Source organism: Mobula hypostoma, chromosome X2 (genome assembly GCF_963921235.1).
Source record: "Mobula hypostoma chromosome X2, sMobHyp1.1, whole genome shotgun sequence".
In the NCBI taxonomy this organism is placed as follows: Eukaryota; Metazoa; Chordata; class Chondrichthyes; order Myliobatiformes; family Myliobatidae; genus Mobula; species Mobula hypostoma.
Window position 1 is genome coordinate 42405651 of NC_086129.1, and position 26692 is coordinate 42432342.

General features: G+C 41.8%; 1 protein-coding gene across 1 annotated transcript in view; it reads left to right on the plus strand.

The window, feature by feature from the left end:
• Positions 1–17749: 17749 nt before the first annotated feature.
• The window catches only part of LOC134340908 (carotenoid-cleaving dioxygenase, mitochondrial-like), a 58970-nt gene continuing 50027 nt past the window's right edge, over positions 17750–26692 (plus strand). The window contains exon 1 of the mRNA XM_063038495.1: positions 17750–17986. Within this exon, the coding sequence (XP_062894565.1) occupies positions 17893–17986 (94 nt within the window). The 5' untranslated portion in view covers positions 17750–17892. The remainder of the gene's footprint in view (positions 17987–26692) is intronic.

Below are 26692 nucleotides of genomic sequence, written 5' to 3' on the forward strand. Positions count from 1 at the left end.
AATGTTTGCAAAAAAAATTATAGTGTTATACCAACGTTTCTCTCCAGTCAAAATGCCTTTTCTTTTGATATTCTAGCATTTGTTCATGCTGGTGAAATTCCATGTCAAGTTGTGCAATCTCATTGGCTGTTAGAAGAAAATAAGTGCAGTTTATTAGCTATTCAAAACATTTTACTGCTGTCTTAGAATTGTGACTAAAGTATGATGCAGAATTCGAGGTTTTGGTGCATGCCTCTGTCTCTTATATATCACAGAATGAATACACTGAAACAAGTATTGAGTCCAAATGGCTTGAAGCCTTGGCTTCTATTCCAGATGAAGGAGATTTCTGTTCTTATTCAGGACCAGTGGAAAAACTCACACATGGTAATGATATACAAATAATCATTTAACTTTATTTGTAACTGTCAATGTATTCCACTACTTTTTGAAGGTTTCTCAAAATACATTGTTAAAACTTCATGTTGGCACATAACTTTGGCCAGAATTCAAAACTCGTGGATGCAGCAACAAATTATTCCTATAGTACCCTATAATAGAATAAAATCTTAATTCTCATGGGACTTTATCAATCAAACTTTGACATTGTCTCTGAATTGATATTTTAGAGTAGATGGGGGGGGGATGTTTAAAGGTTGTCTTATAAGAGAAAAGAGCAGAAAATAGGTTCATACCATAAGAGATAGGAGCAGAACTAGGCCATTCACCCCATTGAGTCTGCTCTACCATTTCATGATGGCTGATCCATTTTCCCTCTCAACCCTATTCTCCTGCCTTCTCCATGTAACATTTCACGCCCTGACTAATAAAGAACCTATCAAGCTCTGCCTTAAATACACCCAGTGACCTGGCCTTTACAGCCATCTGTGGCAATGAATTCCACAGATTCACCACCCTCTGGCTATAGAAATTCTTCCTCAACTCTATTCTAAATGGATGTCCATCAATTCTGAGGCTGTGCCCTCTGGTCCAAGGCTCCCCACTATAGGAAACATTCTCTCCACATCCACTCTATCTAGGCCTTTCAACATTTGATAAGTTTCAATGAGATCCCCTCTCATTGCTACCATCAGAAGTTCCCACCTACACAAACGGGCAACCATTATACCAGTGCCCAAGAAGAGCAGGGTGAGCTGCCTTAGTGACTATCATCCAAGAGCACTTACATCTATGGTGATGAAATGTTTTGAGAGGTTGATTATAACTAGAACTAACTCCTGTCTCAGCAAAGACCTGGACCCAATGCTATTTGCCTTCCACCACAGTAGGTGGATGCAATCTCCTTGGCTCTTTATGCAGCCTTGGATCACCTGGACAATACAAATACCTATGTCAGGATGCTGCTTATTGACTGCAGCTCAGCGTTTAACCCATGACTGTGTGGCTAAACACAGCTCAAATGCCATCTATAAATTTGCTGACAATACAACCATTGTTGGCAGAATTTCAGATGGTGAAGAGGGGGACAAACAGGAGTGAGATATATCAGCTAGTTGAGTGGTGTCACAACAACAACCTTGCACACAACATCAGTAAGGCAAAAGAACTGATTGTGGACTTCAGAAAGGGTAAGACGAGGGGACACACTCCAGTCCTCAGAAGTGGAAAGAGTGAACAACTTCAAGTTCCTGGGTGTCAATATCTCTGAGGATCTATCCTGGACCCAACATATCAATGTAGCTACAAAGAAGGTACAACAGCAGCTATATTTCATTTGGAGTTTCAGGAGGTTTGGTACATCACCAAAGATACTCACATATTTCTACAGATGTACTGTGGAGGGCATTCTAACTGGTTGAATCATGGGCATTATCCTCAATAGTATCCAGGACATCTACAAAGAGTGATGCCTCAAAAAGGCGGCATCCATCATTAAGGACCCCCATCACCCAGGTCATGCCTTGTTCTCATTGCTGCCAACAGGAAGGAGGTACAGGAGCCTAAAGTCACACACACAATGATTCAGGAACAGCTTAATTTCCTCTGCCATCCAATTTCTGAATGGACATTGAACCTATGAACACAACCTCACTACCTTTTTATTTCTGTGTTTGCATGACTTATTTAATTTAGCTATTCAATATATATGTACTTACTGTAATGCATATTTTTTCTATTACTATGTATTGCAATGTACTGCTGCCGCAAAGACAACAAATTTTACGACGTATGCCGGTGATATTCAGATTCAATCTTCTAAATTCCAGCAGGTACAGGACCAGAGCCATCAAATGCTCCATACAATATCCCTTTCATTTCTGGAATCATTCTCCAGAACCTCCTCTGAACCCTCTCCAATATCAGTGCATCCTTTCTTAGAAAATAGGCACAAAACTACTCTCAATACTCCAAGTGAGGACTCACCCTAGTGCCTTATAACACCTCAGAATTACATCCTTGCTCTTATGTTCTAGTCCTCTTGAAATCAATGCTAACATTACCTTTGCCTTCCTCACCACCGACTCAATCTGCAAGTTAAGCTTTAGGGAATCCTGCACGAGGACTCCCAAGTCCCTTTGCAATTGAGTTTTTTAAAATTTTCTCTCCACTTAGAAAATAATCTACGCTTTTATTTCTTCTACCAAAGTGCATGACCATACAATTCCTGACACTATTCCATCTGCCAATTCTTTGCCCATTCTCCTAATCCGGTCCTTCTGCAGCCTCCCTGCTTCCTCAAGAGAACCTGCTCCGCCACCTATCTTCATATCATCTGCAGACTTGGCCTCAAAGCAATCAATTCTGTCATCAGAATCATTGACATATAACGTAAAAAGAAGCAGTCCCAACACTGACCCCTGCGGAACATGACTAGTCACTGGCAACCAACCAGAAAAGGCACTGTTTGTTCCCACTCATTGCCTCCTACCAGTCGGCAATGTTCTATCCATGCTGTCCATCTCTCCTGTAATAACATGAGCTGTTATCTTGCTAAGCAGCCTCATGTGCGGCAGCTTGTCAAAATCCTTCTAAAATTCCAAGTACACAACATCCCACCAATTCTCCTTTGTCTATCCAGCTTGTTATTTCTTCAAAAAATTACAACAGATCTGTCAGATTTTCCCTTGAGGAAACCATGCTGTTTTTGGCCAATTTTATCATGTGCCTCCAAGTACCCTGAAGCGTTATGCTTAAAAATCAACTCCAACCACTGAGGTCAGGCTAACTGGCCTATAATTTGCTTTCTTCTGCCTCCCTCCTTCTTGAAGAGTGGAATGACCTTTGCAATTTTTCAGTTCTCTGGAACCATGCCAGAATCTAGTGATTCTTGAAAGATCATTTCTAATGCCTCCACAATCTCTTCAGCCACCTCTTTCAGAACCCTGGGGTGTAGCCCATCTGGTCTAGGCAACTTATCTACCTTCAGCTATTTAAGGTTCCAAAGTATCTTCTCCCTAGTAATAGAAATTGCAATCTCTTCTGCCTCCTGATACTCTTGAACTTCCAGCATACTGCTAGTGTCTTCCATAGTGAAGCTCCAGTGATCTGGTGCTGTGTGAAGTTTGCACTATGTCCTCACAGCCTCATGGATTTTCTCCAGCTCCTTCAGTTTCCTTCCACATCCCCAAAACATGTGGATTGGTATGCTAATTGATCACTGTAAACTGTTCCTAGTGTGAGGTGAGTGGTAAAATCTTTGAAGAGTTGATGGGAATGTGGGGAAAATTGAATTATGTTGTATTGTTCTAAATGGATGGCTAACTGCCATTGTGGACTCAAATGGGCCAAATGGCTTGTTTCTATGTTCTATGATCCTATGAAACCACTTGTCATCCAAAGGGCAACTACATATTGCTGCATATATCGTATATTGCCATGTGAACATAATTTATTGTCTGCTATCATGAATGTTTTCTAGTCTGTTTCTTCTGACAAGTTTACATTAAATAGAGAGCTCAGGACAGGCTGAGAAATATTATCTTGAAATCTGTAAATCCCTGCAGTAGAGATGTCTGATTGAGAAATTATAAAGAATTATTTGTATGCCATCAACTTGATTATTAGTTAATCAGAGCTACTGTTTCAATGCAGTCTCTAAGACATAAATCATCTGAACCTGTTTGAATTAAGTTGAATAGTTGAATTTGATCATTAGTACAAGGCTTAAATTTACATGATGGACAGCATCATTTTCAAGTATAAAGCTAGTTAGCAAATTGTGTATCGAGGTCTTCTTCGCATATTTAAGTCTCTGATTTGCCCTGATGGATAAGTAGCCAATATAGACTAATAAATAACTAGATAGAAACTATTAAATATGTAAATCCACAAAAGACCAAAAAACAATTCTTAACATTTTGTTGCAGCATTGCTTCTAAGTAATTCTAGATTATCCATCTCAATCATTTCAGGGCTTACATTGTCCATGAGTCCCTATTCCCATTAAATTTGTAATCATCACAATCTGTTTCAGAATGTTATTACTGGAATAGCTTTCAGTTGTGAAAACACCTTATGAATAATTTTAAATGATTTATCTGCAGAAACATTTGTACAAGAAATGTAACTAAAGTAATATGCACCCAGTGCTTGACACATCAGGTAGCAAATCATTTGTCAACTTTATGTTAAATATCCTTCAGTGAGAGGGAATACAATCATTTGAATAAAAAGACATCAGAATGCAGAGGAAAAATCATATGGCATTTCATAAATGTGTTCCATTACAAATTGTGCAGAATTGTACTCATATTCAGATTTTTTTTTTTACAAGTTATACTCTTTGTTTTCAACAGATGTCAATGAAGTAGTTGATATTCTATTATCTACATATTCAGAAACTCTAAGGTAAATATTTTTCAATCAATATAAACATTAATTAATCAGGCTATTCAAAGTCTAGTAAAATCTTTCTTGATACTTATGTAAGCCAGAGAACAGCAGTGAATGCCAAGCATATTCAACAACTTAACACAATCCTGGAGGAAGCCAAGGCCATGGAAGGATATCTGAAACAGAAGAAAGAAGACCTCAGACATAAGCTTACCATGATTGCTAATACTCTAAAACCAGATTGATTGTTTTCAGTCTGCATGTAAAATTTCCAAATTTATGCAATGTAACGTTCTGTAATATTTAAAATACTAAGAATTAACTGAGACTGTTTAAATTCTGATTATAATTATTCTTTTGCATTTTGCATCTTCTTTTGTATATTAATTTGTGCTTGGTAATCTCATGGGAGAAGGTGAGATTGAAAAGTTGTGTGCTCTGATGTTTCCCATAAGTATTTAGTAACTGAGTTTAGAATATAGGAATTAATGCCAATAACCCAGAAGATAATTCGTGTGAATAATACAAGTTTAAGTTATGATCTTTCTCATGTCAAAATAAATCAGTACTTCACAAGCTTTCAGTTGTTTTCTTAAGTATGTATTTCCTATTTAAAATATGCTTTCTATTTTACTTAAATTTAACTTTAATGTTCCTCATGTATGAAGTAAGAAATAATAGTCCATGAATGAATAGATATTAACTCATCACAGAAGGTAATTGTGCTTCTTCTCATCAATGTTGATTTGTTTCTCACCTTATACTTTTAAAAGTATACCTCATTGTTACTATCCATCTCCATCGTCTTTGGACACTGCTTTGAGTGGGTAGTGGCTATATGAACAATAGCTGCTGTTGGTGACCACATTGGTAGTTATCTTGCATGGTGCGCTCTCCAATCAATCCAATGATAATGTTCCAAAAAGTCGAAGAAATATATTTGATCCTTTATTAGCAGCTAGCAAAACATACAATCTTGAAGAGATGAAAATTATGAAATCAAAACTAGTGATATCAAACGTACTTAAGTGGACTTAACCAAAGTTAGTAAGTCAGCAAAAGATATGACACCCAATGGTCTCCAGCTTTAAACCACCTAGAACAAAGTACAAATACCCTTTGTTTTTACCACTCCCCCCACTCATGTGACCAGTTGCCATAAATAATCATAAGAAACACACAACACAAAATACAATGCAGATAGAAAACAGATGCATGGCTCCTTTATCCCAGCCCCCTAAATATTTTACTATAATAATTACAGCTACATGCTGCCAAAACACAGGATATATGAAATCTTAACATACACACAAATGTCCTCTTTTAGTATGTGGTCTATCCTGGATCGCGATCTTCTCTTGACAAGCCAGGTTGTTTCTCTTGACTAGATTCAGGAAAATCTGTCTTGAATTACTGCTGCTAAAGCTCATCTAATTTCAAAACTGAAATCCTGTTAACTGTCAGCTGTGGCTAAGTGTAGTCTCTTCCACCTCTATGGTCTCCTTTCAATGGTCCATTTGCTGTCCAACCCAGCACCGTTCTGATTGCATAGGATTCATCATTAGCACTGTGAATGACTTGCAATGACTCCAATACTTTACGCATGTTCACCCCTACCAGCAGCTCAATTTCTGAATCCATTTCCAGGAAATGAATATACTTCAGGTGAGACCATTGCTGGAGATCTCTGATGAGGAATGTTCCCTTTGTGGACAGGCATACTTCCTTGAGTGTTGCTATTAGGCAGTTCACACTATCTAAGCCAGCCACTTCCGATCCTGAAATGACACAGCTACTCACAACCTTCTCTTGACTCATAGTGCATAAGAGAATGCGTGTTCTTTTTTCTATCAGGTTGAGCTTTGTTCATGAGGCTCACTATACAGGACACTGCTGTACTTCCTGGATCTAGAAAACCATAAGTAACCAGTCTTGTTATCCTTTTCAGACTTCACCCGAACTGCAATTATAGGAAGTTTACAATCATGATCACTAGCTCCTATGAGGCCATTAAATACTAGGGCATTACTCGTTGCTGTGTTTGATTTTTTCATGGATTGTTTCAAATCTGTAGCTTTTTCATCAGAGTGAATATAAAATATGCTGGGAGGCTTGCCACTGCACATGTTGCATGAAAGGCGCCTTCTGCAGTCCTTGCTGATATGCCCCATACACATGTAACACCATTTTCTTCTAGCAAGACTATCATCTTGCTATGAACCTTTTTCTTCAGCTGAGAGCATGAATCCAAACTATGTTCACCTTGAAAGAATAGACAAACCCTTTCATTACTTCCAGGTTCAGTTTTAGCTTTACTTTTCACAGTAGCCACACTAGAATGAATTTGTGATTTAGTTTTGTTCACACCTTTGCTTGTTGCCAGTGATGTAGTATTGTATTTTTTCAAAAACACTTGAGTGTGTAGAAATCTTTAGTTGCCTTTCAATAAAATCACAATGTCAGTGAAAGTAACCTTATGATTGTGCCTTCTTTGCAGTTTACGGACCACCAATCTCCATTTTTCCCTAAGCTTATGGGCAATTTCTTTACAATAATTTTATTAGTAAGCATGGCCAGCTCATGCATGTACTGCAATTCTTCCATGGCATTGCAACGGTATCTAAGATAAAGGCTGTAGTCTTGAAGAGCTTTCATATCTTCTGATTTAATATGCAACCAAGAAAAAGCCTTTTCCATGTAGATTGCAGCAATTTTTTGCTCAACACCAAAATGTTCTTGTAGTAAGACTTTAGCCTTTAGATATCCTTGCTCTGGGTTGGCTAGCTGGCAACCTTTGATAAACTCTCTTGGGTAACTGTCACAAAAAACTGTGGGTCAATTGTTTAAGAAAAATAACAAGATAGCTTGAGTCGCAAAACTAGATTGAGGTGCTTTATCTACCTCAAAACAAGACAAAAACTGGAAAAAAAAACAATATATATAGCTACCCTCAGACTAAACACAAAAAAAAAACACTAACCCCAAAACCTTGGTAACCTGAGGCTTATAACTGCTAAGCCCCTCCCCCTAGACCAATCAAAAGCTAATTAACTCAATTATCCAATTAAAGATGGTATCCTCCACCATCAGCACACCTGTGCAGGTTGCTGTTGCCTCGATATGAGACAGCTCCATGCAGCAGCTCTGTTTCAAACCCAGTCACTATTACTGCTGGGGATGAGTGTTTTACCGAGTGCGCCATGTGCCGTCCGTAATCAGTGATGAGCTTTCATCACATTACCACCCTCCTCTCCTGCAGCAGCAATGTTTGGCAGTCTTGACAGGAAGTCCACTGTGATGTTCTCCTTGCCTTGCTTTGTGCCACACACAGAACCTGAAAGGTTGAAATTCCAGGTACCACCTAGTCACCCTGGCATTCCGATCCTTCATTGTCTGGATGCAGGTCAGGGCTCTGTGGTCTGTCTGGAGGTCAAACTCCCTCCCAAGAAGGTAGTACCTGAGGCTGTCCAATGCCCACTTGATTGCCAGACACTCCTTCTCGATTGTGGAGTACCGGGTTTCACGGGGCAGGAGTTTCCCGCTGAGATATAACACAGGACGTTCCTCACCTGGCTCTCCCTGAGCCAGTACTGCCCCGATGCCTACACCTGAGGCATCCACCTGCACCAGGAAGCGGCGTTCAAAGTCAGGACTCTGTAACACAGGGGAAGAGCATAATTTCTCCTTCAGGCCCTGGAAAGCACTTTCACACTCCTCACTCCATTCCACAGGATTACGGGCCAACTTGCAGGTGAGGTTGGTCAATGGGGCTGCCGGGGTTGAAAAGTGAGGGATGAGCCGTCGGTACCAGCCCACTAGGCCAAGAAAAGACCGGACCTGGGGCTGTTCAGAATGGCCTCAACTTTATCCACCTGAGGCCGGACTTCACCTCTCCCCAACTGATACCCCAGGTACCGGGTTTCCTGCCTGGCCCATTCACAATTCTGCAGGTTGAGTGTAAGTCCTGCCGTGCTGATTGCACCTAGGACTCGATGAAGGTGCTCCAGATGTTCCTCCCAGGTCAGGCTAAAAATGACCAGGCACTGCAGTCCTCGCAACCTTGCAGCACTCTGTCCATAAGCCTCTGGAATGTGGCGGGGGCACCATGTAAGCCAAAGGGCATCACTGTGAACTGAAAGAGGCCTAGAGGGGTCCTGAATGCAGTGAGGGGCCGGGACTGGCTCTCCAGGGGGACCTGCCAATACCCCTTGCAGAGGTCCAAGGTGGTGATGTAGATAGCTCTCCCAATCCTCTCCAGCAGGTCCTCAATCCAGGGCAACCTCTATGGTTGGCCAGTCCAGGGGCCCCTGGATCTGCTGAAACAGAACTGGGAGGAGAAGGTGGCAGCTAATACTGTAGAGGGGCAAGGTGTTGTACAATATATTCTCCAGATAAGGGACCGGTTGGAGCGGTACCAAGAGGAGGCCAGACTCAGCCTCCTGGAGGCCCAGAAGACTCAGAAGTGGTGGTATGACCAGCAGGCACGCCAGCGTGAGTTCAAACCAGGTCAAAAGGTCTTGTTGCTCCTGCCCTTCTTATCCAGCAAGCTGCTGGCCAAGTGGCAGGGACCTTTTGAGGTTATAAGGAGGATGGGGCCTACAACATATGAGATCCTGCATCTGGAGAAGGGGAAACAAAAGCAAACTTACCATGTGAACTTCTTGAAAGCCTTGGAGGAAAGAAGCAGCCCTCCTTCCATCACCTCACTACTGGCACGTCGGGTGATTGAGGAAGATGACTCTGAAGGTGTAGTGGAGGCCTGGAAGCAGCCTGCCAAGGTGGATCTCTCTCACCTGGATGGTAAGAAGCCAGTTGAATTGCAAGTCATATTCGACACCTTCCCTCAGTTGTTCACACAGAAACCAGGGCACAGGTAGAACTTAGTGGAGGTAGATGGACAAAAGTATCTGATGACAGTGGGGGTGGTGGAGAATTTACCAGTGGAGGTGTTTTTGGGGGGGGATTTGCCTGTTATGTATGATCTCCTAAGCAGGGGTAAAAGTCTCTGTAATGCTCGTGAACCTGTGTCAGAACTGAAAATGCATGTCTCTTGTTTTGTTGTGACACAGTCCCAGGCAAAAACCCAAGCTCAGTCTAGGATACAACCTTTACCAGACTTGTGTGGTAGTCTGTGCAATGCTGGAACCAAAGGGCCCAGAAAGACACGTCGGCAACGGCGGTTAGAGAAACATGCTGGTACACCTTTATCTTGTGAAATGCCTGAAAATGCTGTGTCAGATGTTAAGTGGGAAGTGCCAGAAAACATCACCATGTTACAACAGTCTGATCCTTTGTTAAAGTCTCTGTTAACGAAGGTCTTAACCTCTGCTAATTACACCGCCCAGGTAGGTGGTTCAGTGTGTATCCTTCACAACGGCATCCTTTATCAGGGAGAGGAGCCAGGCAACAGGAGGTTAGTGGTGCCAAGTAGTTGCAGGTCCCTTATACTACACCTTGCACATACCATTCCCTGGGCAGGGCACTTAGGTCACCATAAGACATATCTCAGGCTGGCCTCTCAGTTCTTTTGGCCTTCAATGTACACTGATGTGCAGACATATTGCAAAACGTGCTCAGAGTGTCAAAAAACTAGTGCTGTCCGTAAATCAGACCGAGCACCCCTCCAATCCATGCCAGTGATTACCACCCCATTTAAGCGGATTGCAATGGACATTGTGGGGTCCCTGGAAAAAAGCTCAGCAGGATATCAGTCCAATCTTGTTGTATGTGATTATGCCACTCGATTCCCTGAAGCTTTTCCTCTCCGGTCGGTAACCACTCCAAAACTGATCACTGCTCTTGCCCAGCTCTTTTCTCATGTAGGCATCCCAGAGGAAATCCTGACTGACCAGGGAACCAACTTTACATCTCGCCTGATGAGCCAGCTGCATAAGGAGTTGGGCATAACCGCTATCAGGACATCTCCTTATCACCCAGAGACAGATGGCCTGCTGGAGAGGTTCAACCAAACACTCAAGAGGATGCTCAGAAAGTTTGTATCTGATACAGGGAAGGATTGGAATAAGTGGTTACCCTTACTGCTCTTTGCCTACAGGGAAGTGTCTCAGGCGTCTACCGGATTCTCCCCTTTCGAGCTGCTCTATGGTGGCAGCAGTGGGATGGCCAGTCGCAAAACTAAGCGTACTTTTAAAAAAAGAACTGGGCTACGGTCTCAAAACCAGCAACTTCAGATGAAGAATGAGGATGAGTGGGAGACAGCGGCGACGTCAGAGGAAGAGGCACAAGGGGCAAGATCCAAAACCCGATAGCTGCAGCCTGGGCCATTGCTGGAAGGGGGTCCCTCAACCCTAGAGGTGGTAAATCTCTTCGGGGACTTTTTAGCCGCCCAGCAGAAGAGAGATGATGTTCTCCAAGAAGAGATCCGGGGCCTACGGATCTCACTGGAGGCCTCCCGACAGCCTGTCCTACAGCCATCCCCAGCAGGGCAGTCCCCCACAACAGAAGGTGGGAGCCTTAGACTGGAACTTCCAATTCCAGCGCCTAGAAGGGGAGGCCCACCTGACACCTCTGACTTTGGGTTAGTTTTTCTTTTGTGTTTAGTCTGAGGGTGGCTATATATATTGTTTTTTTCCCCAGTTTTTGTCTTGTTTTGAGGTACATAAAGCACCTCAATCTAGTTTTGCGACTCAAGCCATCTTGTTATTTTTCTTAAACAATTGACCCACAGTTTTTTGTGACATATGGTGTCAGCGGTGGGATGACCAGCAGGCACACCAGCGTGAGTTCAAACCAGGTCAAAAGGTCTTGTTGCTCCTGCCCTCCTTATCCAGCAAGCTGCTGGCCAAGTGGCAGGGACCTTTTGAGATTATAAGGAGGATGGGACCTACAACATATGAGATCCTGCATCTGGAGAAGGGGAAACAAAAGCAAACCTACCATGTGAACCTGTTGAAAGCCTGGGAGGAAAGAAGCAGCCCTCCTTCCATCACCTCACTACTGGCACGTTGGGTGATTGAGGAAGATGACTCTGAAGGTGTAGTGGAGGCCTGGAAGCAGCCTGCCAAGGTGGATCTCTCTCACCTGGATGGTAAGAAGCCAGTTGACTTGCAAGTCATATTCAACACATATTCGCCCTCCTTATCCAGATAACTAGATTGAGGTAGATAATGCACCCCAATCTAGTTTTGCGACTCAAGCTATCTTGTTATTTTTCTTAAACAATTGACCCACAGTTTTTTGTGACATATGGTGGCAGCGGTGGGATGAGTGTTTTACTGAGTGCGCCATGTGCCATCCGTAATCAGTGAGGAGCCTTCGTCACAGTAACCTTCAGTGAACTGTTCAAGAAAATAGAAATATTTGCCATAATCATCAGTCTTGCCTTCAACCCTATTCTTGAAAGCCCTCAAAAATGAATGATACTGCAATAGGTTGCCATCGAAAATTTGAATCTCTGTTTTCGGCAGAGATGCAGTGCATTGTTGTTGCACCGCTAAGCTTGCTATTTCCTTTTACATCCTTATGGCTTCCAGTACACTATTTAGACTTTTATCATCTGAAATATGAGTGTCACCATACTGTAAATCAACGTCCTCAGAAGCACCCTGTGCTGTTGGATATGGCATAGGTTCAGAGTGCCTCCCTCACGCAGGCTGAGAGTGAACACCTTGAACTATTTCTTGGGGTCCAAACTCAAGGCTCATAGTTATTTGGGGAACAAATGCATCCCCATTGACATTGAGTATATTCGATTTTCTCTGTGCCATGTCAACATAGGGATACACACCACAGAACTGTCCTGCTGGAGCACCGCTAGTATCCACAGCACTTGAAGCCTTCAGTGCTTTTGCTTTGGCCATCTTGGCTACAAGTTCTTGCTGCAAATTAAGCTGCTCCATCTTTCTTCAAAACTATTCTGCCTGCTCTTTCAACACATTTATCCCTGAATATTTGTTGCCTTGCGCATAACTTAGCTAAATCAGCCTCCGTTTTAACGTGTCCCGAGGAGGTATCAGACGCACGGGACTCTCTGCTAGCAATAGAACCTGCTGCATGCACGTTAGATGCACAGTCTTCATGATTACGTCATCCTGAAAGTCATCAGCTTTATACGTGATCAAACCATGCCCTGTGGCTTTATAAATATTTTCATTTACTCCAGCAACTTGACTTTCAACATCGCATGTTTGTTTCAGCTAATGTTTGTTCGACCGCTGCTGTGACTGTAGTAATAAGAGTCTGAATATTCGCAAAGCTTTCGATTTGTCTCTGAGATAGGCATTAAAAACATGTTATTTTGCTTAGCAACATCTTCACGAAGGGTTTTCAAATTGTCCAAATGAGATTGCACTGACTAGACATTTTGCTTTTATTATTAGAAACTTCTAATTAACGGCATTAAATCTTTAACTTTCTTAACAATTTTATTGTATTCCTCTAAAACACTCAATTCTACTTGCCAAAGCTTTCCCAGTAAGTTTAATTTCTCTTTTTGTCCTGACTTCAAGGTCACTGCTTCCAGCTTGACTCACGATGTCTTCCAAATGCATGAACCAGACTAAATAACAGCATTCAATTCAGATGTTGGCAATCAAGATATTTCAGCATTTCAACAGAACCAACTGCCAAACTCTTAGGCAAATGCCACAATATAGAGCTTACGGTCAGCAATGACCATTCCAAACTCTGTTCCAACCCCAAACACACAGCATGAATCAACAACAGGCGCTTCCTTGCCACAAGCTGCAGTGTCTCTAATTTTGTTGACACGTCCGAATGCTGATGTTCATTTGGTATAACTGTCAAAATCTTTTATTGACAAAATGTAGCAGCTATTTGAACAAACCAATGCCACTGCTGGCGATCACACAGGTAGTTGTCTTCTATGAATTGCTCTCCAATCAATCAAATAATAATGTTCCAAAAAGTTAAAGAAGTGTATGTGATCCTTTATTAGCAGGTAGCAAAACATACAATCTTGAAGCAATGAAACTTATGAAACTAAAACTAGCGATATTAAGCGCACTTAGGCAAAATTAAATATAATTAAGTGATTTCAAATGTAATTAAGCTAAGTGGTCAACAAAACATACAACACCCAACAGTCCCCAGTTCTAAACTGCCCAGAAAAACACATGAATACATAACTAAACCCTTTGTTCTTACCACGCCTCCACCTACGTGACTATTTACCATAATAAATATGCAACACAGAATACAATGCAGATAGAAAACACTTGCATGGCTTCTACAAAGTGGATGATACAATCTGAGGTCCAGCTGCATGTTTTCCTTCATATGGCACTGGGTTCATTCTGTTTTGTGATGAGATAACATTGTATATTTTGAGAACAGTCAAGAAATGGCTCATTCAGAGCCTTAAATACAAATTCCTTGTCTGATTCTTCAGTATCATGTTCAAAAAGTGCTGTACTATTGAAGGGAGCAAATTTCAATAAGATTTTAAATTGATATCCCAACTTGCCTCTTGGGTGCACGTGCACAATCTCAGGGCATTATTTCAAAGATAGAGTGTGGTTTCTAGGCCACATTTATCCCACAAGAAATGTCATTTATAACATTTCAGCTATCCATTATATTGCTGTTTGTGGAAGGGCAAATTTCTGCATTGTATAAATTGTAATAGTGTTAAGAGGCCTGTTCAAACCGTACCTGAAACTGATTCATGTACAACAGATTTATCAGGTTCCTCTTTAACATTCTCCCATGCAATTTATTGTATATTAATTTTGAATTTCCTGTCTTCCTTCGCCCCTCCCCACATGGAGTTCCTTCACAATACTAGTATTCACTGTAGTCTTACTGAGAAAGGAACACTTCATATGCCCTTTTCTAGTCTCTCCCCAAACCCTTTGTCCATTGGATCCCAGGCTTGTTAATTCTTCATCAGCATTCACAAGACAGGGCTATTTACTACTTGGGTACTCCTAGAGCACTATTTCTGCTTTGGCCACTCAGCACCATTTACAACTGCTGTTTAGATTTGGTGAAAGAGGCACAAGAGGCAACTGTGATTGGAGTCCATCTCACGATAAACACCCGCCCCCCCTTAAACTCTCAATAACCATATTCCCTTGCTAAATTCCTGTCTGGTCCCTTTGAGCTATTGCACAGGAGGTATGCTGAACATTCCCTAGGGCTGCCTTATAATGTTTATCCTTACCCATTAATTGACCAATGTCCTTCATAGCTGGTTTTTCCATGATTCTGATATAGTAGGACCACAAAATGATTGAGTGGTATGCATAACAACATATACATGTGTTACATTGGTATTCCTACAAAGGTAGTAATTAAATACCTTTTAGTGATAATACAATATTCCCATTTTCTTTACTAGGCAGCTTTAATAATTTCGCTTATTATTGTCATATACCAAGGTATACAGTGAAAATGTTTTCTTGCATAGCATCATACAGATCAACAATTACCTTGTATTATTTCAATGCACAACATAATAAAAAGTTACAGTACGGTGAAAATGCAGTGCAGGTACACAGTAAAGTGTTAGGTCACAATTAAGTAGATTGTGAGGGTAAGGGTCCATCTTATACTAGGGAATCTCTTAATTATCTTCTAACAGTGGGATAGAAATGGTTTTTGAGCCTGCTGGTATGTGCCTTCAGGCTTTTGTATCTTCTGCCAAATGGGAGAGGGCAGAAGAGAAATTTTTTGGAGTGGGTGAGATCTGTGATTATGCTGGCTGCTTTATCAAGCCAGCAAGAAGTGTAGACAAGAGTCTGTGGAGGGGAGGCTGGTTTCTATGATGTGCTGAGCTGTGCCCACAACTCTTTGCAGTTTCTTGAGGTCATGGGCAGAGGAGTTACCATACCAAATCATGATTCATCCGGATAGGATGATTTCTATGGTGCATTGATAAACATTGGTGATAAATACTCAAAGGGGACATGCCAAATTTCTTTAGTCTCCTGAGGAAGTGGAATTGCTGGTGAACTTGAGCTTCCATAATACAATTAAAATTTTTATTCTGAATTCTCACAAGGATGAGGCATGTACAAACAATTATTTTGCCCACATGCTGAGATCAAGCCAAAAGTGAACTTCAGTTTTTTCCCTTCACTACTGTTTAGAGAAGAGTGTTCTTAAATTCCATCCATATTTATTGCATAATAATACCTTTATTATACAACTGAGGGATGTTTACCCAATTTCACATTTTAGAATTATTAAGTGTCCTAATGTCACTCCTAAAGTATTTAGTTTGGTTCCACCACGATCTTCCTTGAATCAAACTCCAGTTAACTGTCAGAGTTAGCATCCTTATTGATTAGATTTTCCAGTTGCTCACTACCAATCCATACTGGAATTTTCCCTTGAACAACCTTTTGAAAAATTTCCCTCAATTGTTCCAACATTCAATTTCTTTCTGTCATTTTCAGCTGTTGCTTTTGCTTTTATCAGCCTATGGATTTGGCAGAGCATTGGATGGACACCTCTTCAATGTGAAAAGGAAGATCTTCTCACCAGCTGTTTGGTAAGGAAGGGAGACAGAATGTAATTTAAACAGCTGCCTCCTCTCTAAATTACCCATGGGCTCATTGCCAGGACCCTTTTACCTATTTTTCCTCAATTTTTCAGTGTTCTGTTCTCCTGACAATGTTAATTGCAAACTTGGGTAAATAACATTCTATTCAAGTAGAATAAATTTGTGTGCTGAAGGTAATATCCATTAATACACTGAAGTCTAGCAGGAAATAATTTGGTGAAGAAACTGAAGTCAGCACAAAAGATGCTGAGGAAGGCAAATGTGATGTTAGCATTCATTTCAAGAAGACTCGAATATAAAAGCAAGAATGTATTGTTGAGGCTTTATAAGGCACTGGTGAGGCCTCACCTAGAATATTCTGAGTAGTTTTGGTCCCCTTATCTACAAGCGTACAAAAGGATGTGCTAACATTGGAGATGATTCAAAGGAGGTTTCTGAAAATGATTCTGGGATTGAAAGGCTTATCAGATGAGGAGCATTTGATGGTTCAGGGCCTGTATTCACTAGAATTCAGAAGAATGAGGGAGGATCTCATTGAAAGCTATTGAATGGTGAAATGAAACAACAGACCCAATGGGCCAAATGGCCTAATTCTGCTTCTATACCTTATGGTCTTATTCAGCCATTCTGGACATTGTCATATTTTAATTTTATCAGTAATGCTTTACTCATACTGAATGCATACAACATGCCGCTCCTTACCATCTCACCAACTCCACTAACAGCCCTTTCTCATGCATTCTGATTTCTAGACCATTCCTTTTCCTACTTGAGCCATTTCTTATCCTCCAGTCTGTGAAAATTAAAATTTTACACAATAACAATTATATCTATTTCATAATCCTTTGCCACTTATATATATTACTCCTTGGATGATGTCAGGGTATCTGCGACTACCCAGCCAGGGTTTTGCAGTGTTTGTTGTTCTTCATTTCATCTGGGTTATTTATGATGGTTTAACTGCATGTCCCAAATACACAAGCTCTTTAAGCTGTCTGTATTTGTGTAGTGAACTCTAATTTGGTTCAGAGTTAATATTCTCCAATTATGCACTGATGGGTGGTTTCCTAACCTTTTTCAGAACGTTAGGTTTTACTTTCTGTTTGTCCTATTCATATCTGGTGTATATTAATTCTTATACCATACACATTTGGATTATTTATATTTTTGTATTCTGGTTTTTGTTATGAGTTTCAATATGATTTCAAAGTGAATTGAGCCTGTCTGCTATTCTGCTTCTTCCCATCCCCGCCCTTTCCATTGTTTGATTTTAAAGGAAGTCCTTTCAACTCGGACCCCATTCATTATTCCAGCTAGAATCAGGGTCTCATCTCTTTTATGGTGCAGTCCACTTCAGTAGTACATGTCTGGCTGTGTTTGATGCTAAAATCCTGTGTAATAGACCAAACATTTCAATAACCTTATTTATTTGACTCTGTGCCAGACATTTCTTTCACTACCGCTTACGCTAAAGGACGCGTCTGGCTTTTATTTTGACGTTGCTGTTAAGTAAGCTTCGAGCAACTGCTGGTAGTAATCTTGTCGCAGTGAAGCCTAATTAAAACAGAACGACTTGCGTCGAGTATTCGTCAAGATTTTTCGAAAAAAAGTCTTCATAGCTTCACGGAATAATGATTGCCTTAGTGAAACTGTCACTGCAATTGTTTTGGATCGTAATGGAAGACATTATGAATTTTACTACCACGGCATTAAAGGTTGTTCCAGGTTAGAAATTCTCAACATTGAGGTTTTGGAAAATGCTTACAAAAATATTTATTGGTATTATATATTATGCGGAATTTTGTTTTTAGTGTAATCATGTTTATAATGCGGAAGTGAGAGCTTTGCTTTATTGAAATTCTCCAGTGAAACGGCCATACGGCAGACGCTTGTGCTTGGATTTTTTAAAAAATGGGTAGTAAATTGGTTAAGGAAGTTAGTTGTTGCACGTTCTTGGTGGCAAACAGGTAGGTACTATGGCTTGAAAGTTATAGCAAGAATGACTGTTAAACCCAACAAAAAAAAATTGCGTTATTTAAAACTTTTATAAGGAGGGGACTCGCCATGTCGTTAAAACTAGTTCATAAACTATGGATGTAAAGCCTCTAAAAGGAGCCGTTCAGTGGTGATGGAATTGGGGGCGTGGATAGAAATCAGAAAATGTATTTCTAGATAGAGCTTTATTTGATGGTCGTAATTGTGGAGCATAAAGTTCAAACTCAGAATGGTGGTTTGGGGCGGCATTAGTTGTTGGGTTGAATGAAATTGGTGAAAAAGAAGAATAAGACTATCTATAAATAGATATAAGGATGAGGTATTACAGGACTCCATGTAGAATTTATGAAGAGTAGAGAATCTTTATAGTCAGGAATCGATTACAGTGGCCAAGTTTCTGAGTGACAGAAGCCTGCATGAAGTTTAAATAGAACTGAAGTAGGAGTGGAAATTGGTGAGGTAGTGGAGGTGAAATTAAGAGTTCCATAAGCAGGAGATATGTTCAAATTGTGGATATCAAGACTCATCCTGCAAACTGATACAGGGACCAGACATGGAAATGGGTATGTGCAATAATGTGAACCAACAAGTTGTGTTTTCTCTAAGTTTAATTAGACAAACTTGTGGATCATCCTAAATGGAAATAAGTTACAGAAAAGCAGTAGCTCACTGAAGACTAGTGGATAAGTCCATAAACATCAATAGAATCCCAAATTTAATCTTGATGATTGTAATAAAAAAGTTCAAACAGTAATGTTGAAACTATAAAAGATCTTTGAATGCTTAATCCAGATTTAGACTCTGGAGATGTTGCAGATGAACATGTGGCCAATATCTTTACAGGAAGATTTGCTAGTGCTGCTCCAGGGAGTTTAAATTAGGGTTGCAGGGGGATGGGAACCAGAGTGCCAGGGCAGCTAGTGGGGTGGTTCTGGAGGAAAGTAGATGTTAAGTCTACATGTGGGAATAGTGCTCTGAGTCATGTATATTTCAATGCACCCAGTATTGTAGTAAGAAGAGGGAACTTGGAATATAGACCAGCATGTAGATTTATGATATTGCATCCATTAATGAGAGTTGGTTGCAGGAAGGGCAGGACTGGCAGCACAATATTCCGGGTTGTTTCTGACCAGATAGAGAGGAAGCTATTAAATGGGGGAGGAATGGCATTACTTGCCAGAGAAAATGTCACAGCAGTGCTGAGACAGGACAGATTGGAGGACTCAGCTACTGAGGCTATATGGGTGGAATTGAGGAATGAGAAAGAGATGACCATGTTAATGGGGTTATATTGTCAACCTCTCAGTAGTCGGTGGGATTTAGAGCAGCAAATTTGGGGAGAGATAGCAGACATTTGCAAGAAAATAAAGTTGTGATAGTAGGTGATTTTAACTTTCTACATATTGACTGGGACTCCCATACTGTAAAAGGACTGGATGGAATAGAGTTTGTCAAATGTATTCAGGGAAAATTCCTTAATATATAGAAGTTCAAACTAGAGAGAGCATGATACTGGACCTCATATTAGGGAACAAGACAAGGCAGGTGACAGAAGTGTACATAGGGGAACACTTTGGATCTAATGATCATAATTTCATTTTCAAGATAATTATGGAGAAGGATAGGTCTGGCTGAGGTTCTAAATTGGAGAAAGGCCAATTTTGATGGCATCATAAATGATCTGGCAGGTGTGGACTGGGATAGGTTGTTTTCAGGCAAAGGGATTCTTGGTAAGTGGGAGGCCTTTAATAGTGAAATATTGAGAGTACATAGTTTGTATGTTCCTATTAGAATAAAAGGCAAGGTTTTCAAGGAGTATTGAGGGCCTGGTTAAGAAGAAGAAGGTGCAAAGCAAGTATAAGCAGCAAGGAACAAATGAGGTACTTGAGGAGTATAAGAAATGCAAGAGAACACTTTAGAAAGAAATCAGGAGGGTTAAAAGAAGGCATGAGGTTGCTCTGACAAACAAGGTGAAGGAGAATCCAAGGGCTTCTACAGATACATAAAGAGCAAAGGGATAGCAAGGGACAAAATTGATCCACTTGAAGATCAGCATGGAGCCAAGAGAGGTGGAGGAGATTTTAAATTGAATATTTTGCATCGGTATTTACTCAAGAGATCAACACTGTCTAGACTGAGGCAAAACAGTAGTGAGGCCATGGACTGTATCTGGATTACAGGTGCTGGCTAGCTAGAGGCAAATTAGGGTGGATACATCCCCAGGTCCTGACAAGGTATTCCCTAGGTTCTTGCAGAAAGCTAGTGCAGAAATTGCAGGAGCTCTGGCGGAGGTATTTAAAACATTCTTAGCTAAGGATTAAGTGCAAAACGACTGGAGGATAGATAATGTTGTTCTGTTGATCAAGAAAGACTCTTAGAATAGGCTGGGAAGTTAAAGGCTGGTGAGCCTGGCAGCAGTAGTGGGTACATTATTGGAGAGTATTCTAAGGGACTGGATATATAAGTATTTGGATATACAAGCAACACACACAAAATGCTGAAGGAACTCAGCAGGCCAGGTAGCATCTATGGAAAAGAGTACAGTTGACATTTCAAGCCAAGGCCCTTCAGCAGGCCTGATTAGGGATAGTCAACATGGCTTTGTGTGTGGTAGGTTGTGTTTAACCAATTTTATAGAGTTTTTTTGAGGAAGTTACAAGGAAAATTGATGAAATCAAGGCAATGGATGTTGTCCTCTTGGACCACATCTATTGGCAAGTCCTTTGACAAAGTCCTGCATGAGTGGCTGGTCCGTAAGGTCCAGTCACTTGGCATTCTGGATGAAGTAGTAAATTGGATTCAACATTAGCTTAGCAGGAGAAACCATAGAGTGGTTGTCTCTCTTACTGAAGGCCTGTGACTAGTGGTGTGCCACAAGGATCAGTGATAAGTTCATTTTGTTTGTCATATCTATAAATGATTAGGCTGCTTAACATCCAATTAACAAGCGACAAGCCCAATGGTATTACAGGGAAGATTGCATGGATAAAACAGTGGATGACTGGCAGGAGGCAGAAGGTGGGAATAAAGGGAGCCTTTTCTGGTTGGATGCTGGTGACTAATGGTGTTCCAAAGGGATCTGTGTTGGGACCGATTTACGTTATATGTTATTGATTTGGATGATGTAATTTGCTTTGTTACGAAGATAGGTAGAGGGGAAGGTAGTTTTGAGGAGGTAAAGAGGTTACAGAAGGACCTAGATAGATTAGGAGAATGAGCAAAGAAGTGGCAGATGGAATACAGTATCGGGAAGTGTATGTCATGCACTTTGGTAGAAATGAAAGGGATGGCTTTTTTCTAAATAGAAAGAAAATATTAAAAAACTGAGGCGCAAAGGGACTTGGGAGTCCTTGTGCAGGATTTCCTAAATGCTAATTTTCAGTTTGAGTCTGTGGTCAGGAAGGCAAATGTGATGTTAGCATTCATTTCAAGAGGACTAGAATATAAAAGCAAGGATATAATGTTGAGACTTTATAAAGCACTGGTGAGGCCTCACTTAGAGTGTAGTGCGCAGTTTTGGGTCCCTTATTTTAGAAAGGATATGCTGAAACTGGAGAGGGTTCAAATGAGGTTCATGAAAATGATTGCAGGATTGAACTGCTTGTCATATGAAAAGCATTTCATGGTTCTGGGCCTGTGTTCACTGGAATTCAGAAGAATGTAGGGTGACCTAATTGAAACGTACTGCATGTTGAAAGAGCTCAATATAGTGGGTGTGGACAGGATGTTTCCTGTGGTAGGAGAGTCTAGGACAAGAGGACAGACCTCAGAATAGAGGGACATCATTTTAGAATGTAGATGAGGAGGAATTTCTTTAGCTAAAGAGTGGTGGATCTGTGGAATTCATTGCCACAGGTGGTTTGGAGGCCAAATCTTTATGTATATTTAAGGCAGAGGTTTATAGGTTCTTGAGTGGTCAGGGCACAAAGGGATATGGGGAAGGCAGGAGACTGGGGGTGAGAAAGAAAAATGGATCAGTCATGATGAAATGGCAAAGCAAACTCAATGGGCCAAATGGCCCAATTCTGCTCCTATATCTTATGGTCTTATTGTCTTATAACATGGTAAACTGGATCAGCAAATTTGCAGATGACACCAAGATTGGGGGCATTGTGGACAGCGAGGAAGACTATCAAAGCATGCAGCAGGATCTGGTGAAATGAACTGAAAAGTAGCAGATAGAATTTAATTCAGACTAGTGTGAAGTGTTGCACTTTGGCAGGACAATCCAGCATAAGACTTGCATATGGTAGGCACTGAGATGTGTGGTAGAAAAAAAAAAGTGATCTGGGAATACAGTTCCATAATTTATTGAAAGTGGCAACACAGGTAGATAAAGTCATATAGAGAGCTTTTTGCACATTGGCCTTCATAAATCAGAGTGTTGACTACAGGAGATGGGATGTTACGTTGAAGATGTTGGTGAGACCAAATTTGTAGTACTGTGTGCAATTCCTACAAGAAAGATGTCAATAAGATTGAAAGAGTACAGAGAAAGTTTACAGGAATATTGCTGGGACTTGAGGACCTGGGTTACAGGGAAAGGTTGAATAGTTTAGGAGTTTATTCCCCAGAGTGTAAGAAGGGAGATTTGATAGAGGTATATAAAATTCTGAGGGGTATAGATTGGGTAAATGCATGCAGGCTTTTTCCACTGAGGTTGGGTGAGACTACAACTAGAGGGCATTGGTTAAGGGTGAAAGGTGAACTATTTAAGGGAAACATGACGGGGGACTTCTTCACTCAGAGGGTGTTGCAGGTGTGGAACAAACGGCCAGCGGAAGTGGTGGATGCAGATTGAATTGCAATATTTAAGATAAGTTTAGATAGGTATGTGGATGAGTGGAATGGCGATGGTGCAGATGAGGGTTGATGGGACTAGACGGGATAACAGTTCAGCATGAAATAGATGGGCCAAAGAGCCTTTTTCTGTGTGGTAGTGTTCTATGACTACATAGTTTTGGAAAGTGTATGGTGCGTAAGGCTGCAGTGCAATGTGGGGAAATAAAGATAGCTAACAGAGAGCAAGATAGTTGTATTTGTTTGAAGGAGAACCATCTCAGTCCTTGGTGATCCCTGTGGGAATTTTATAGTGAAGTGAATAAGGCTCAATCAACTTGATCTGTTTTAGTGACATTCCTTCATCACAAGTTAAGTGCTTTCTCAAACTTGGTTCCATTGCAGCTCCTCTAATAATGATGAGATCTGTACCCACTTCCAGCAGAACTTTGTCTTGAGCTGATAAGTGGTGGTGGCATCCATTAGTCTCGCGAAATCATGGATCTGCGTCTGGAAAGTCTTGCTTCAGCCTGTGTTAGAGCAGCGTCTGTTGTGACTGTAGAGGCCCACACAGGAGTGACAGTCTCGGCTGCAGCAACTGCACTTGAAGGCGCTGTCCTCCAGTGTTGTCTTGGTGCTGTTTTCCCAACGAGTGTGCTTTTCTTCCACAGCAAGCCTCAGCTTGTCTTCTCCTCTTTTTAAACCTCTGCGTAGTTCCAGCCTCCAGTGAGAGCGATCGCTTGCGATGTCCTCCCACCTCTCGATGTTCATTTTCAGTGACTTCATGTCTCTCTTGCAAATGTCTTTGAAACGAAGATGGGGCCGCCCTTGTGCTCTCTTGGCGGAGGCCAGTTCCCCGTACAGCAGGCCTTTTGGGATCCTCCTGTCTGACATGCGGCGTACGTGGCCCAGCCAGCAGGGACGGCGTTGTTGGAGCAGGGTGAAGAGGCTGGGTATCTGGACGCAGGCCAGGACCTCATTGTTGGTGACTTGGTCAGTCCATGTGATGTCCAGGATGCATCTCAGGCTGTGAAGGTGGAAGGCGTTGAGACGCCGCTCTTGTCTGTAGTAGAGGCTCCAGGTCTCGCTGCCGTAAAGCAGTGTGCTGAGGACGCGGGCCCTGTAGACTGCAACCTTGGTGTGCGTCGTCAGCTTTCTGTTCTCCCAGACTCTCTGTCAGCCTGACAAATGTTGAGGCTGCTCGTCCGATCCGTCTGTTGATCTCGGGGTCTAGGGAGAGGCTGTCCGTGATGGTGGAGCCAAGGTATGTAAACTCGTGAACTATCTCCAGCTCATAGTTGTTGATGGTAATGGCAGGGGGGTGCTCAATGCCTTGGCTCAACAGGTTGGTTTTCTTCAGGCTGATGGTCAAGCTGAAGTCCTGGCTTGCTCTTGGGAAGCTGTCCATGAGGTGTTGCAGTTGCTCTTCAGAGTGTGTTGCCAGTGCCGCGTCGTCTGCAAACAACATGTCCCTGATGAGTACTTCACGAACTTTGTTTTTTGCCCTCAGCCGGGACAGACTGAACAGTCCAATCTGGTGTGGAGGTAGACACCATCAGTTGACGTTCCAAAGGCGTGCTTCAGCATGACTGCAAAGAAGATGCCAAGCAGGGTGGGGGCAAGCACACAGCCCTGCTCCACACCGCTGCAGATATTGAAGGCCTCCGAAGAAGAGCCATCGAACCGAACGACACCCTTCATGTCTGTGTGGAGTGACTGAACTATCCTGAGGAGCCTCGGGGGACAACCAATCCTGGCGAGGATTTTGAACAGGCCGTCTCTGCTCGCAAGGTCGAAGGCCTTCGTAAGGTCAATGAAAGCGGTGTGGAGTGGTTGTCTTTGCTCTCTGCATTCCTCTTGTAGCTGTCGAAGGGAGAAGATCATGTCGATTATGGAGCGTTCTGACCTGAAACCGCACTGAGACTCAAGATATACCCTTTCGGCTATTTTCTGCAGTCTGTTCAGGACCACGCGGGTGAAGACCTTCCCAACGATGCTCAGCAAGGAGATTCCCCTGTAGCTGTTACAGTCGCTTCTGTCCCCTTTGTTCTTGTATATGGTGACAATGTTGCAGTCTCTCATGTCTTGCGGCACTGCTCCCTCTGTCCAGTACTGGCTGATAAGTAGAAAGTAACATTTCCACCACTAGAAGTTACAATAGCAATGATCATCTCAAAGAACACTCTGGCCAATATGTTTTAATATTTAATAGTCCTGCTATTCTAGAATGCCTTACCATGAGCTAAAGTGTTAACTGGACTAAATGCAAAAATATTATTAGAAGTGCAGGGTGGGGGAAGTGTATTATTGCACTGAATAATTAATCTATTTACTCCTCAAACAACTTACGTCATCTGTAAAGCCTCACCTTGAGTATTGGGAACAGGTTTGGGCTCCTTATCTAAGAAAAGATGTACTGGCATTGGAGAGGGTTCAGAGGAGGTTCACAAGGATGATTCCAGGAGTGAAAGGGTTACCATATGAGGAACATTTGAGGGCCTGTACTCACTGCAATTTAAAAGGATGAGGGGAGATCTCATTGAAACCTTTTGAATGTTGAAAAGCCTAGACAGAGTAGATGTGGAAAGGATGTTTCTCATGGTGGAGGTGTCTAGGAAAAGAGAGCACAGCCTCAGGATGGAGGGGCATCCATTTAAAACAGAGATGTGGAGAAATTTCTTCAGCCAGAGGGTAGTAAATTTGTGGAATTTGTTACCACAGGCAGCTGTGCAGGCCAGGTCATTGGGTGTATTTAAAGTGGAAATTGATAGGTTCTTGATTGACTATGGCATCAAAGGTTACAGGGAGAAGGCTGGGGAATGGGACTGAGGAGGGGAAAAAAGTATCAGCCATGATTGGATGGCAGAGCAGACGTGATGGGCCAAATGGCCTAATTCAGCTCCTATGTCTTATTGTCTTACAGAGAAGATAAAGTTTGTTCAGTTCAGTTTGTGGTATTGAGTTGAGTAGTGATGGAGAGAGAGAGGGAGAGATTTGAGTCTTCAGGTGCGCTGACGCCGTTAATCTCCTCGTTGTTCTTCGAAATCCTTTAAAGGTCACCAACTGTGACTTTAACAAAGGGGACCGGTTTTCTGTGGTGGAGCTATCCCCTAGGCGAGGGTGGACATATGGACAACTCCCCACCAGTCAACCGTTTTCCTCTTTCCACTGCAAGAGCAATGGATCGATCCACCTGATCGATCCTCCAAAACCCACTTTTTCTGCAGGCACAACAATGCTCATTCAGTGTCCAGAACATGTGTCTGAGGTCTATCATCTGACCTATTTTATCTTACCATACTGAATATCAGCTGTCATTCAAATAACTCCTCCTTCCTCTCTCTGTGTAAGAAAATCACAAGCAGGCAAACTGTCCTTGAGAAGTATCAACACACTGCTGAAAATCATAACATCGAGTGTCCATCAAATATGCCCTCAGTCACCATAGCAACTTATGAGCTGCTTGGTGCTGTCTCCAACTCAGCAGAAATCCAATGCCTTACTTCCAGTGCCTTAAAGTGACAGTCCAACAGTTAGTCTTCGTCTCTCTTTCTCTCTTTTCAAAACAACATGTCGGTGTTAAATAACTCTCTCTCTTTTCAAAAGCACAGTTCATAGGGGTAATTCAGGACCCCGTCACACTCTGATTCTCAGATC